A 14,217-nucleotide genomic window follows, 5' to 3' on the forward strand; every position below is an offset into this window, starting at 1 on the left:
AAAAAGTGATTTCTCAATATAGTCAAGCTGCTAATACATTTCAGAAAGCACTTTAAGGTGGCATGAAGACCATGCTGAAATTCATCCTACTCCACACACAGGTGCAGAAACTACTAAATGATCGAGATGCAAAAGGCCACAAAACAGTCACTGTAGATGAATAAGTGCCTCTTTTGTGAAGTAGATAAAATGAGAAGCTGCACCCTCAGCCAGGGTCTTTCTCATTCAGAGAACAAATCAAGTATTTCTTACCTTTAATGTAAGGTACGTACTGGAATACCTCTTCAGCCAAGTGAGGAAGAATGGGAGCAAAAGAACGAACCATTACATCCAAAATTTCGGCTAATGCAGTCTGACAAGAGCGTCGTTTGGGATCATCTGCATTTTCACAATAAAGCCTGTTGAAGAACAACTTATTGAGTGGTTGACAACACTTTGTACACGATGACTGCCAAGATGGGATCTGCCTCAGGCTGAGTTCATTCTGACAGTGCCTAAGCCTATGGCTCCAACGTCTTCTAATTAAAGGATAAAATATTCCATCATACAACTTTTTTTTTTTTAATTTATTTATTTTTGTGTGTGCTGGGTCTTTGTTTCTGTGCGAGGGGTTTCTCCAGTTGCGGCGAGTGGGGACCACTCACTGTCACGGCCTCTCCCGTTGCGGAGCACAAGCTCCAGACGCGCAGGCTCAGTAGTTGTGGCTCACGGGCCCAGCCGCTCCGCGGCATGTGGGACCTTCCCAAACCGGGGCACGAACCCGTGTCCCCTGCACTGGCAGGCAGATTCTTAACCACTGCGCCACCAGGGAAGCCCCATACAACCTTTTTGATAACATCCTCTGTGCCTTCCAGTGTGCCCACCTCATCAAAAACTCTCATACCTACGCTATGTCCAATTCTGTTTTTCCGATCAGTAACAGCTAGAATCTAGACAACTGTGTTAAAGGAAAATTAATGTTAGTTGAAGGTATTTAAAAATGTGACTCCCCACCCCTGTGACCCTCTCAGTGTGTCAAGGGAAGGACTGGGAGTTACCGTCCCAGTGGAAGGTCCCTGAGGTGCTGATAGACTGCTGCTGACACCTCACACTGGCTCAGTTACTGTCACACATAAGAGTCACACCGTGTCGCCTGCATTCTGGAGCAAAACATGAAGACAGCACCAAGCCTGCCTCTAAAAGGGTATCGCTGATGTGATACAATGTCATTATATTAATAACTGGCTGAATACTTCTAAGAAATATCCCCCTCAAAGACAGCAAACTCCTGAGGACAAGCAGTACGTTCGCTACGTCATATTCACAGCTAGTACTTACTGAGCACTTACTCTGTCAAACACAGCATTCAGCACATGACTTATATTGTATCTTTTCATTTCCACATTCTGAGACATGTATTATCGTCACCATTTTACAGATTAAAAAACTGAGATTATAGGATAAGTTGCCTCAGCTCATAAAGCTAGTGACAGGATGAAACTTCCTAATCAGACTTGACTCAAGAACCCAACTTCTTAATAACGGTACAGGGCAGCCCCTCTTGCTCGCCTCTGCTTTCCAACATCTGCCAGGCAGCGCAGATGTTCAAGCAGTGTTTGCTGAGTATTTCAATATTCAGTCATACATACCTATCTTTGATTATGCTGAAATAAAAGTTGGAGAGTTCTCTGGTATAAAATGCTCGTAATAGCCGAACAACTTTTCCAAAGTCATACTGCTTATATGAATCGGTAATCTAGGGAACAAAGCCAAAATAAATTTGGAAGCTGGGATGAGCAAATAAAAATGCAAGTCATCATGAGCAAAATATGTTCCTTTTCAAAATATGTTTCAAAGGCAGACAGATACAAAACCGGCAAAACGCGAGAGCACTTAAGGATCTTTAAAACGTCATTTCTGGATATGAAAGTCATCATCCTCAGAAAACACTGAATAGTCTACCCTGAAAACTACAAAAGAACACACACCAAATGAAAAGATCGGTTTTAAATGATGAAGCCACACTATTTTAAAACCGCAAAGAGTTTAAGTTACCAATGTTCCTTCATTTATGCCTGAAAAGTCAAATTGGGCGAAAATCTGCATGTACGACTCTTAAGGGTATGTGGAAGCAATTTTAATTTTTGAGAAAACACAAAATATTTGTGTTTATATATGACAGGATATCTTATAAGACAACATAGGAATCATCATTTCAGTTATTTCTATACTTTTGAGATGTATATTTCTATACTTCTGCAGTTAAATAAAGTACAACTCTATTTTATTCCTTCCTATTAAAGAAATACATGGAACTGATTTCAAGAGAAAAATGTGGTCTGAGGGGAGGCCTGGGCCTACTGCTGCCACCAGGTACTCCTGTAGTCTTTTGAGAGACCAGGAAAGAAATCATAAGACTTCATACCTAATCAACCTAGGACCATGTGGAATTTATCAAATTTTTTTTTTTTTTTTTTAAATTTGCGGTACGCAGGCCCCTCACTGTTGTGGCCTCTCCCGTTGCAGAGCACAGGCTCCGGACGCGCAGGCTCAGTGGCCATGGCTCATGGGCCCAGCCGCTCCACGGCATGTGGGATCTTCCTGGACCGGGGCACGAACCCGTGTCCGCTGCATCGGCAGGCAGACTCTCAACCACTGCGCCACCAGGGAAGCCCAAGTATAACTTTTTTTAGTGTTTTTAGATACTATTTCTAATAAGGAATGCTCCACTCGTGTACAACCCAAATTTCAACATACAACTGTGCTATTTCCAAAAGCTTATTAATGCACACTTACCTTGTTTGCTAAATCCTGCAGTAAGTGTAGCATATACTGGTCTATGAAATACATATTGTTAACAGGGATAGAATCTGTTTCTGGGTTGAAACCAGCCACGTTTCCCAAAAGAAAGCGGAGTGTATTCCTAAGCTATAAATATTGAGGAAAAAAATATACAGTCAAACAATATATGAGTCCTTCAATTATTACTGAAAAATTATTTTCTTTATAATTTTTATCCAACTCATGTTACTTTCTTAATGGGATACTTTGTTATATCATTCCTATAATAAGACTACAAATGCAGAAAAACTCTCGTTTCAAAAGTTCAGTTGCAGAAACAACCACTGTACTTTATACATAAAAACTGAATTTTCATTATATTTCTTTAAAATCTAAGGGCAAATCGCCTTTCAGTGGCCCACGTTTGTTCATCTGTGTCGCTAAGAATGTTGTATAGGTAAAAATAAATGGAATAAATGTGCACAGTCATTGAGCACATTAAAAAGTATACAAAATTAGTATAATTTCATATTATATTAAAATATAAAAAGACAGTGTATAAAATTATCAGCATTACTACTAATATTTTTAAACAAATAAATTAGCACAGGATATTTTTAAAAGCTCATAACATGTGGAGAACTCATTTTCATTCAGTTGTGAAGTGCCAACAAAAATGTGCCTCATTTTTTTTTAACAACGACTCAGTAAACTTTTCATTCGGGAATAGTACATAATTGAAAGAGTAGTGACTCTGACCTTGCTAATATCATCTCTGGCAGCATTCAGTACAGATGGACTAATTATCACTTCAGTGAAGACATTGGACTCAGCGACCCACCAGCGAAGGACATCAGCACCATAGGGAGGCTCTTTGCTTTGATCCTTTTCATTGAGGGAAAAAAACATATAAACATATAAATGGCTTTCGATTACAATTTGGTGAACAGAGGCTTTAGGTAAGACTCCTATTCAGAAATGTTTGAGCAAAATGTAAGCATAAAATATAACCGTACTGTAACAAAATAAGGGCTAATGATCTCAGAGATCAGGCTGAATCTAAAACAACAACAAAACTGGAAAAAGGGAGAGTTCGGCCTGCAATCTTGTTCAGTGGCTTCCTGTCATGTCTGTAAACAGCCACTACAGCAGGTGGACAGAGTACTGCCCCAGATGTGTCTGTGATGGGGGAGTGGGCCGGGGGAGGGGAAGGATTGCTTTTCCCTCGCAATATTCCCAAGCTACTCCGACAAAGAGAGATGATTACTGGACACTAGGAGGGCAGTAAAAAGCCAAGGGAGTAAAATAACAGAGAAGGGATTTCTTTTCTGAAAGCAACTCCAAAATAAACCAAAGTATCAGCAACCCCAGACTGATGTTCATTAATGACTTGCTTTAAAGTGTATCATTTCCAAGAATATAATAATAAAACATTCATTCATTCATTCATTCATTTATTCATGGCTGCATGGCTTGCGGGATATCAGTTCCTTGACCAGGGATTGAACCTGGGCCCCCATAGGGAAAGCGCCAAGTCCTAACCACGGGGCCTCCAGGGAATTCCCTGAAACATGCATTTAGAAGATGTGATCTAATTTTTTTCCTATACTGTTTCTGTTTAACTGTAAAACTACAGTTTATAAAGTTTTAAAGTTCAGACAATTAAAAGAGGGATAGCATGGCTCAGGACCTAACTGGAGATTCAGACCTGAAATGAGTCAAAAGGGCCACAATCCCAACCCTGCCCTTTTTCAAAACAAAAGAAAAAAATCACATATCATTTGAGAGTCTAGATTTAAAACATGGTAAAGCATTTGCTATTAGTATAAAAGATAGTTTTGTGAGGTTTTTGTTTTTTTTTTTTTACATTGAAGTAACTATATTAAGGGTTCTGGCTGCCAACTTAGCCTTAAAAATAAAATGAATTGGGGCTTCCCTGGTGGCGCAGTGGTTGAGAGTCCGCCTGCCAATGCAGGGGACACGGGTTCGTGCCCCGCTCTGGGAAGATCCCACATGCCGCGGAGCGGCTGGGCCCGTGAGCCATGGCCGCTGAGCCTGCGCGTCTGGAGCCTGTGCTCCGCAACGGGAGAGGCCACAAGAGTGAGAGGCCCGCGTACCAAAAAAAAATAAAATGAATTTTTAGGGAACCACCTACTTGTCCTCCATTAATGACAACATCAGGATCAATGACATTCCCGAGAGACTTGGACATCTTTTCTCCCTTTTCTCCAAGGGTAAATCCATGAACAACCACTGTCCTAAGAAGACAAATTAGCTATTATAATAATGAACACAATGATGATGGTCTTTTTGAAGATGACTCACAGCTTAAAAAGAGTAACTTAGTTTGACATAAAAATCTTTTTTCTTGACAAATTATGTATGAAAACTTTTCTTCAAAGTCTGATTCTCAGCTACTTGTTTATCCTGATAAATAGTAAGCTCTCTTATACACAAAATTTTTATGTTTACATTCACTAAACAATTATCTCCTGAGCATCTATTATGTACTGATTTTGATCATTAAAACTAACCAGGAAAAAGTATGTCTTAAAAAAAAAATTATCTTCAAAAGGACAATTTGAGAGAAATATGTATCTGCTGTTCTATCGACTTTTAAAAGCATGTTATACAAGAGACATAAAACATGCAAATTGTGAGATGGGTTTTCACTTTAAGATAGCAAAAATCTTAAGCTATTAAAGAATCTTTCTGATTAGAACCTCCATTCACATATTTGAATAAGGAAAAGCTAGTCCCTGTAACTAAATAAGAATCCCTAATTTAATGAAATTCACTAAAGAAATATTTCCATCCATTAGCCACTTGTGGAAATTACAAATGTAAGGATATCTGACTGAGGCTGTCCTCAGTCAAGCTAGAATATCCTTCTCCACATCCATCGTGTGGGTTTCTCCACTACTCCAGTCAATGCCGGTTTTACCTCTTCTAGGAATTATGACCTGTATTGGAGTGACAAGGCTTCTTTGTATTGCTGTCTCCATTTTTGTCTCCTGAGACTGCAGACTATAAGCTAATTAAGGGCAGTGTTTTATCATATACATATTATTCAGTACAGTGCTTCACACACTGGCGAGTATTCAGTAGAAATACTCAACCGTGTGCTGATTTGTTTAGCTCAGGTGTAATACTTACTTAAAAGGTGATTTATTCCTTGCTGCCACACTTGTTAATAAGGAAGACTGAAACCAACCCCCAAGCTGGTCTTTTCCTTCCAAGTACAAATCTGCTCTTTGGTCAGTACCTCAAAAATAAATATGAAAAAACAAATTTAAGTTAATTAAATAGGAAAATGGAAATGAATATTTATCAAGGTATTAAAATATTAAAAGTAATCACGTTACTTATTTCTTGTGTCATGCTATACCCAATGGCTAGGTTGCATTCACTTGGGCTGTTACCCTCACTGCCAATTTATTAATCAAGATAAATAAACCTTGGAGTATGATCTCCCAAACCACAGATAACTAAAATATTATCTAAATTAGGGACTGATTCATATTAACTACCAATATCAATATTTCCAGTTAAATCTTTTATGAAAATAAACTTTTTATTAATTCAACAATTATTTGCTAAGTATCCAATAACTTTATATGTTGTCATTTAATTCTCATAGTAACTCTAGAAAGTAGGTATTATTATTATCCCCATTTTACTGATGAGGAAAGTGAGACACTGAGAGATTTTATAACTTGCCAAAGGTTATGCAGACAGTAAGCAGTAGACATGGAGTCTAAATGTAGACCATCTGGCCACGGAGCATATGCACTTAACCAAGATATTAAACAAATTAGGAAAAAATGTCTTATAAAGGGCAAGTTATTAACTTCTAATTTGACAGCGACCCAGTCAAAAGATGGGCAAAGCATAAAAAAGCCCTATGAGCCAGGGGTTGAGGCACGAGGCTGGTGGCGGGGCAGGTGAGGAATGAGCAGGCAGAGTGCAGAGGATTTTTAGGGCAGTGAAAATACTCCAAATGATACTATGATGATGGATACATGTCATTATACATTTGTCCAAACAGTAAACCCTAATGTAGACTATCTACTTTGGATGATGATGATGTGTCAAGGTAGGTCCATCCGTTGTAACAAATGTACCACTCTGGTGGGGGACCTTGATAACAGGGAAGACTGCCTGTGTGAGGGCAGAGGGTACAGGGAAATCTCCGCACCTTCCTCTTCATTTTGCTGTGAACCTGAAACTGCTCTTAAAAAATTAAGTCTTTAAGAAAAAACACGGCAAAAGAAAAAAAAATGCCGTACAAATAATTTAGCCTCAAATTCGTTAGAACATATATGTACCCAAGCTTGAGAGCTACTTCAGCATTCAACAAATAACAACAGTTGATTCAAGAGTTAAAAATCCGAAATACGGGACCATTTGGCAAACATCATAAGTAATGATCATTTCAGTCAAAAATCATCAAGGACGCTTAAATACTAGGTGAAAATCTGGTGAGAAAACAGGATATTTCCACAGTCTTAAAGTATCTCTCTACAAGATACAGCTGACCCTTGAACAACACTGGTTTGAAATGTGAGTGCCCACTCACACCCGGAATTTTTTAACTAAATACGTGCTATAGTGCTACATGATCTGCTGGCTGAATCCATGGATGCGGAACCACGAATATGAAGGGCCAACTATGAAGTTAGACTTGGACTGCATGGAGGGTTGGTGCCCCTACCAACGTTGTTCAAGGGTCAACGGTACGTATAATAACAATTATGATGGGGAGATGGGGGTGGGGGAGGAGTAACCCTGCAAGAGAAAATGGGCAGGCACCACCTTAACCAAGTGATCAAAGTTAAACATCACCCCCAAAAGACATCATGTGACTTCTGACATGATGCACTGAAAAGGACACAGTATCACTTCTGTGATATTTCTGCCGAAAATGCACAATCTAAATCCAATCATGAGAACACGTCAAAGAAACCCAAACTGAGGTACTATCTTCTACAAAATAAACCACCTGTACCTTCATGAATGTCAAGTTTATGAAAGACAAGGACAAAATGAGGAGACTAAAGAGATAACTAAATGTCACATGAGATCCTAGATTGGGTCTAGACCGCTTTTTATTTATTTTTTTCTTTTCCCATATAGGACATTACTGGGTGAAATTGGAGTAAGATCTATAGATAGGTAACAGTATGGAATCAGTGCTAATTTCCTGATTTTGATGTTCATATTGGTTATACAAGAGACTGTCCATGTTTTCAGGAAATACACACTGAAATATTTTGGGATAAAAGAGCATCAAGTCTGCAACTTACCTTTAAATTGTACAGAATAAAGTTTGTTTATATATCCATATAGAAAAAATATATATAAAGCAAATGAGGCCAGATGTTGACTATGGAAAATCTAGGTGAAGGTATGTACTTCTTTATACTATTCTGTGACTTTTCAGAATAAAAATGGTTTTCAAAAAAAGGAGCATGAGGTCTTTGGGGAAGATTACGTCCATATTTTAAACCTAAACTCAGAACTCCAAGAAACCCCCACAATCCCTTTTTATTTGTAAAATGATGGTGATTTGCTCTTATGTCCTAACATTGAAGATTCAGTGTTGTAATCCTTATGTGACAAAGAGTATCTGGGTGAAGGTGGGAGACAAAACTGAAATAATGTAATCAAACATTAAATTAGTTAAATTCAACTAACATTATCAAGCACCTAGCAGGCACTGTGCTATCTGCCCTCTTGGAGATGATAGCCAATAGGGTAGATTTTCTGTTAAACAAGAAATAACTATGTTGTTATCAGGGTGAAAACACAGGTTAGCCTAGTCTATGTAGTTAGGAAAGCCTAGGATAATATAAAATGATAAATGCCTATGCAATGAGAACAAAAATTTTATCCTCAACATCTAGAATGTTACATCTATATCCTACTTTCCTTCTTCCTCTACCGATCTGTAACCATTTAAACTTTTACAATACCAGTACTTAAACCCCATCCCACCCAAAATGTTAACTTCCTACTGGAGACCACATTTTGGATGTAGCAATAATTAATGAGAAGATTAATAACAGAATACTAGGGGAAATAATTCTCTGAAATAAGTGGAAAATGAAATAGCAGGAAGTATTCCCAAGAAATTTTCATTTCTTCAGAAAATACCTACTTCTGGCCTAATGAAATGACAGTCCATAATCATGAAATCCAACTAACGTTCTGTCATCTTGGAGAAATCATTGCTTCCAAGCCTTGATTAACACACCTAAAAAAACAAAGGGTTTAAATAATCTCTAAAATCTTTGCCAGCTCTAAAATTTTTAGTTTTAAGAAAGCTGGCTGTTGCCTAAGGACTTACACTATGCCGAATAAAAGCAATTTGAAGACTGCACAGTGGCTAGATTCAGACTGCCTGGGTCCAAATCCTGGTTGTGGCGCTTACTACCCATGGGGCCTTAGCATAACCTTTCCATGCTTCCATTTCTTCCTCACTGAAATGAGGATAACACCAAAATCTACTTACAAGGTTGTTCTAGAGATTAAACACGTAATATAACATGCTTAGGACATAGTAAATACTCAGTAAATGTTAATTATTATTAAGATACATCATAAAGAGCACTTGATAGTTGCTGATGGTATATTTTTTCAAACAGTTTTATATGAAGGAATACTTGCAAAAATGTGATTAGGTATACTAAATTACTTTTAAAATACATGGTCTCTGATTCTGTCCTAGAAACACATGTTGTACCTAATAAAATCAGGCCATTAATAATAGCACAACAAAACAACTAATTCATATTAAGGGTAAAGTCTTGGTGTCTTTCTCATTTCTTATATATGCTGAATTACTGGAATTGGGTAAGGAGCAAAATATCATTCTGGAAAAGGAAATGTAACCCTAGAAAATTTCTGCAAACAAAGAGCCTGCCAAGACGGTGTATGAAACCAGAAGAAAAAGATGGAGGTGGGGAAGTTTTGGAGTAGCAAAGCACTGAGTAAGAAATGAAAAGATAAAGTTTATAGGAACTTTCAAAATGAAGATGAGAAGTTTAGTCTTGGATGGTAAGTAATACGAACCACAGTCAAACTCAAGTGCTGGTATACTGTAGAATCATTTAACAACCTCATATAATTAATTACTGGGACTATTTTCTGTTCTAGTAAGTTTATTTTTAGTAATGCTTAATTCTTTTCCTAACAACAAAAAGCACATTCTCACTTTAAGAAACTTGTAAAACAGTAAAGTTCAAGAAAATAAAATCACATATATTCCCGATACCCGGAGATAATCACTTTATTTCAGCATATTTCCTTCCACTATTTTGTCTATGCATACCAATATTTACATGAGTAAATATCCTACATCTTTGTATTCTGCACTTTTAAAAATTTAACACGCCCTTAAATAATACCTTCCCATGACCATTTAATGTTCAAAAAATGTTCAAAAACATGACTTAATGGAGGCGTATCATTCTATCATATGAATGTATGCCATATCACTTTAGCCATTTTTCTACAGATGGACATTGGGTTGTTGGTCAATGTCATTTACTATTTGAAATAATACTGTAATGAATATCTTCACACATAATTTTTCATCCAGATCTGATTACTTCTATACTACAGAACAGATTCCTGTAAGTGGAATCACTCAGTCAAAAGACAGAAAACTACTTCAAAGCTTTTGACGCATAATGTGAAAACCCCTTCTGGTAGGTCTGTGCCAATTTACACTTCCACTAGCAGTGTACAAGAGGGAGAAACGGTACCGTTTTTTTCCTGCCTATTTTTTATCCTTTTTCCTTCCTGCATAGATTTTTTTGTAATTTTATTATTATTATCATTATTTTTTAATATTTTCTTGGCAGCATGTGGATCTTAGTTCCCCAACCAGGGATCAAATCTGTGCCCCTTGCATTGGAAGTTTGGAGTCTTAACCACTGGACCGCTGGGGAAGCCCCTGCATAGATCTTTTAGTGAAAGAAAAATTTAGAACCTTCTTATGGAGGCATAGCATGTTTGGTGTCTTAAAATTCCAGGAAAAGTAGCGATTAACCATGTGGTAAAAAGTTAGTATTTCTTTACAATAACTTTTGCTCTTATGAAAATTGTAGGAATTCCCTGGTGGCCTAGTAGTTAGGATTCTAGGCTTTCACTCCTGTGACCCAGGTTCAATTCCTAGTCAGGAAACTGAGATCCCACAAGTTGCCTGAGCAGCCAAAAAAAAAGTAAAGATTCACATTTAGAGGAAACAACTGTTCAATACCTCTAGGATTGTGATTTAGGTATGGTAAAAATTTAAAGAATAAACCAACTGCTAAAAAATTACTATCAAAGAGGAATTCGCAAAAAACTGAATAATCTACAATTTCATTACTAAATTTGTATAATTTTGCTGAATTGATGAATTCTGAGCAAGATTATTATATTGAACTAAGAAGGCAGGTTGTAGAACCAGCACAAACATTTGGCAAAACTACTGTTTAATGTACATACATTTAAAAATAATTTAAACAAAAAATAATTGCTAAAAATAATCATTAATTTTTGAAATTAAGCTATTAGTACTGTGTATGTCCTTAAAAGGGTAACTTTAAAAAAAACTTATTTGTAAATCTAAGTTTCTGTTTCAAAAAATGATCTCTTTTCTCTACTTCAAGTTATTTATCTGTTAAAAAGAATCAGAAATGATGTAGAATAAATATTTTAAAACACTAATTACTTCACCAGGTGAATGGATAAACTGTGGTATATCCAGACAATGAAGTATTGTTCAGCACTAAAAAGTAATGAGCTATCAAGCCATGAAAAGACATGGAGGAACCTTGAATACATATTATTAAGTAAAAGAAGCCAAAGTGAAAAGGCTACATCCTGTATGACTCCAACTATACCTCATTCTGGAAAGGGCAAAATTATGGAGACAGTAAAAAGATCAGTGGCTGTCAGAGGTTAGTAGGGAACAAGGGATGAAAAGGTGGAGCAGAAGATCTGGGGGGCCATAAAACTATTCTGTGTGATACATGCCATTATACATTTGTCAAAACCCACAGAATGTACATCACCAACAGTGAACTCTAATGTAAACTATGGACCCTGGATGATAATGATTTGTCAACGTGGGGTCATCGAACGTAACAAATAGACCACCCTGGTGTGGGATGCTGATAATGGGAAGGCTGTGGGGAAAGGGTTCAAGGGGTATGGATTCTCTCTACTTTTCTATTTTTAAAAAATTTTAAACATTAATTCGTTTTATTTTTTAGAATTTTTATTGGAGTATAGTTGCTTTACAATATTGTGTTAGTTTATACTGTACAGCAAAGTGAATCAGCTGTACATATATCCCCTCTTTGGATTTCCTTCTCATTTAGGTCACCACAGAGCAATGAGTAGAGTTCCCTGTGCTATACAGTAGGTTCTCATTAGTTACCTATTTTATACATAGTATCAACAGTGTATATATGTCAATCCCAATCTCCCAATTCATCCCACCTCCCCCTTTCTTTCCCCTTTGGTATCCATAAGTTGTCGTCTGTGTCTCTATTTCTGCTTTGTAAATAAGATCGTCTATACAAATTTTTTCAAAAAAATAAAGCTATTTTTTAAAAAGTTTAAATATTAATTAGTTTTAAATCAATGCAATAATTAATATCTTTGGTTAACATTTAAAGAATGTTTTAGAAATATGGATATGACTTATTACTTATATTTAATTCACTTTAAATGCCATTCCCTTTCAGAAAGTGTTCAAGTTTCAATTTCTTAAGTTTTACTGACCTTGAACTCACTCACAGTGAAACTCACAAAGAACTCACCAGGTACTTGACCTGGTGTGAAAACAGAAGCGAAATCTCTTTCACTGCCATAAAATCTGTCACCAAAAAGTAAAACTAGATATGTATGCTATGTAATCACCAAATTCAACTCATTAAACATTAGATACTGGTGAAGACTGGAATCTAAAATTAAGCTCAAAATCAAGCTGATTTTACTTTGCAATAATACACTCTCAAGGAAACATGCAGACATTGAATCATTTCATATTAGACTTGATACAAGCCATCTGAGAATGAAAAGTACAATAAGCCTTCCCAGGAAAGTAGATGACTGCTCATTTTGTTTTGTTTTTTAAAGGAAAATCACCTTTGCTTTATGGTTTTTTGAACTATGAATTCACCTAGTATCTGGACTCCTTCCCACCTCATTCTTTCTGCCTATCTTTTGAAATTTTTTATCATGAAAGAAGAAAAGGGAGGAAAACAGGATGAAATATAAACCAATTAATCTGTTACTGATCAATCTCATAAGATTTTTATTTTATTTTTTTTTACTTTTTTTTGAGGAAGAGGAATATAAGATCTCAGTGAAAAAGTAGAAACTATAGTCTAAAATTGGGTTTGTGGGAATTCCCTGGTGGGCCAGTGGTTAGGACTCAGCACTTCCACTGCCGGGGGCCCGGGTTCAATCCCTCATCGGGGAACTAAGAACCCACAAGCCGCACGGCACGGCCAAAATGAAATAAAATAAAATAAAATAGGGTTTGTGTATTATCTGTGAAGATAGTTTACTTATGTTCTGGCATCCTCCTATGCATGCAACACACATGTTTAAATGGCAAAATGATTTTCTTTCTTTGAATTAATTAGCTACATATGACATGGAAGGAAAAAATGATTTACTGATTAGGTGCATTTTTACCACTAATTTCGTTTGATAAACTATTTCTGTCACTGTCAAATAGTTGGTTAAGAACAAACTTGAAATAGTACAACTAAACTCTATCTGTACCACCAACAGCAGCACAGATAGGTTTTAATGACAATTTTCACACAGTTTAACAGTCAATGGCTCCAGGTATAATTTGCACGTGCTGCACTTGGTAACATAAAACCACTTTAGAAATTAAAAAGCAACAATGCCAGTAGCAGCAATTCTCACCAAGGCTGAAGCAGCTAATGAACTTTGAAATATACTTTATAAGCACTATTTCACATATGGCATATTTATTCTATTTTGAAATTCAGGATGCTGCCCCAAATGTGGTAGGAGGTAACTCTTTTTCCTGTTTATAACATAACACTATTTAACCTACCTACCTACCTTCTGTAGTGTTATCTGCCGACATTTTCAATATAATTTAGGAAAACAAAGTACCTAAACTGGCAATATTTTCTCTTGAGTATGGTGAGAGAAATGTATGAAATAATAATTCTGAAAATTACTGCATACAATATTATAAAAATTATATTAGATCATTATGAATTTTTATGTACAGTTTAGCAATAATACAGAGTAAGCATGAATTTCTGTGTATTTTGCTTTTCAAATTTCCTATGCTGAAAGAAAGGCCCAATTAGAGCATTCCTAGCATTTACCTGCTAGGAATCACATTGCTGTCCTCTCAGTAATGAGGCCTACTACCAGAAGTATACCCCAGGTAAAACTTGACCACGA

At 36.6% G+C, this 14,217-nt stretch overlaps 1 protein-coding gene across 2 annotated transcripts in view; it reads right to left on the reverse strand.

Moving 5' to 3' along the window:
- The window catches only part of IARS2 (isoleucyl-tRNA synthetase 2, mitochondrial), a 77,964-nt gene that overhangs the window by 6,302 nt on the left and 57,445 nt on the right, over positions 1-14,217 (reverse strand). For both annotated transcript variants that reach the window (XM_004271022.4, XM_033430451.2), the window contains 6 exons: positions 5,917-6,025; positions 4,916-5,018; positions 3,520-3,645; positions 2,776-2,907; positions 1,629-1,735; positions 253-398 (listed from right to left, as the gene is read on the reverse strand). In XM_004271022.4, coding sequence (XP_004271070.1) covers positions 253-398; positions 1,629-1,735; positions 2,776-2,907; positions 3,520-3,645; positions 4,916-5,018; positions 5,917-6,025 — 723 coding nt within the window. The remainder of the gene's footprint in view (positions 1-252; positions 399-1,628; positions 1,736-2,775; positions 2,908-3,519; positions 3,646-4,915; positions 5,019-5,916; positions 6,026-14,217) is intronic.

This window comes from Orcinus orca, chromosome 1, assembly GCF_937001465.1.
Source record: "Orcinus orca chromosome 1, mOrcOrc1.1, whole genome shotgun sequence".
Lineage (NCBI taxonomy): Eukaryota > Metazoa > Chordata > Mammalia > Artiodactyla > Delphinidae > Orcinus > Orcinus orca.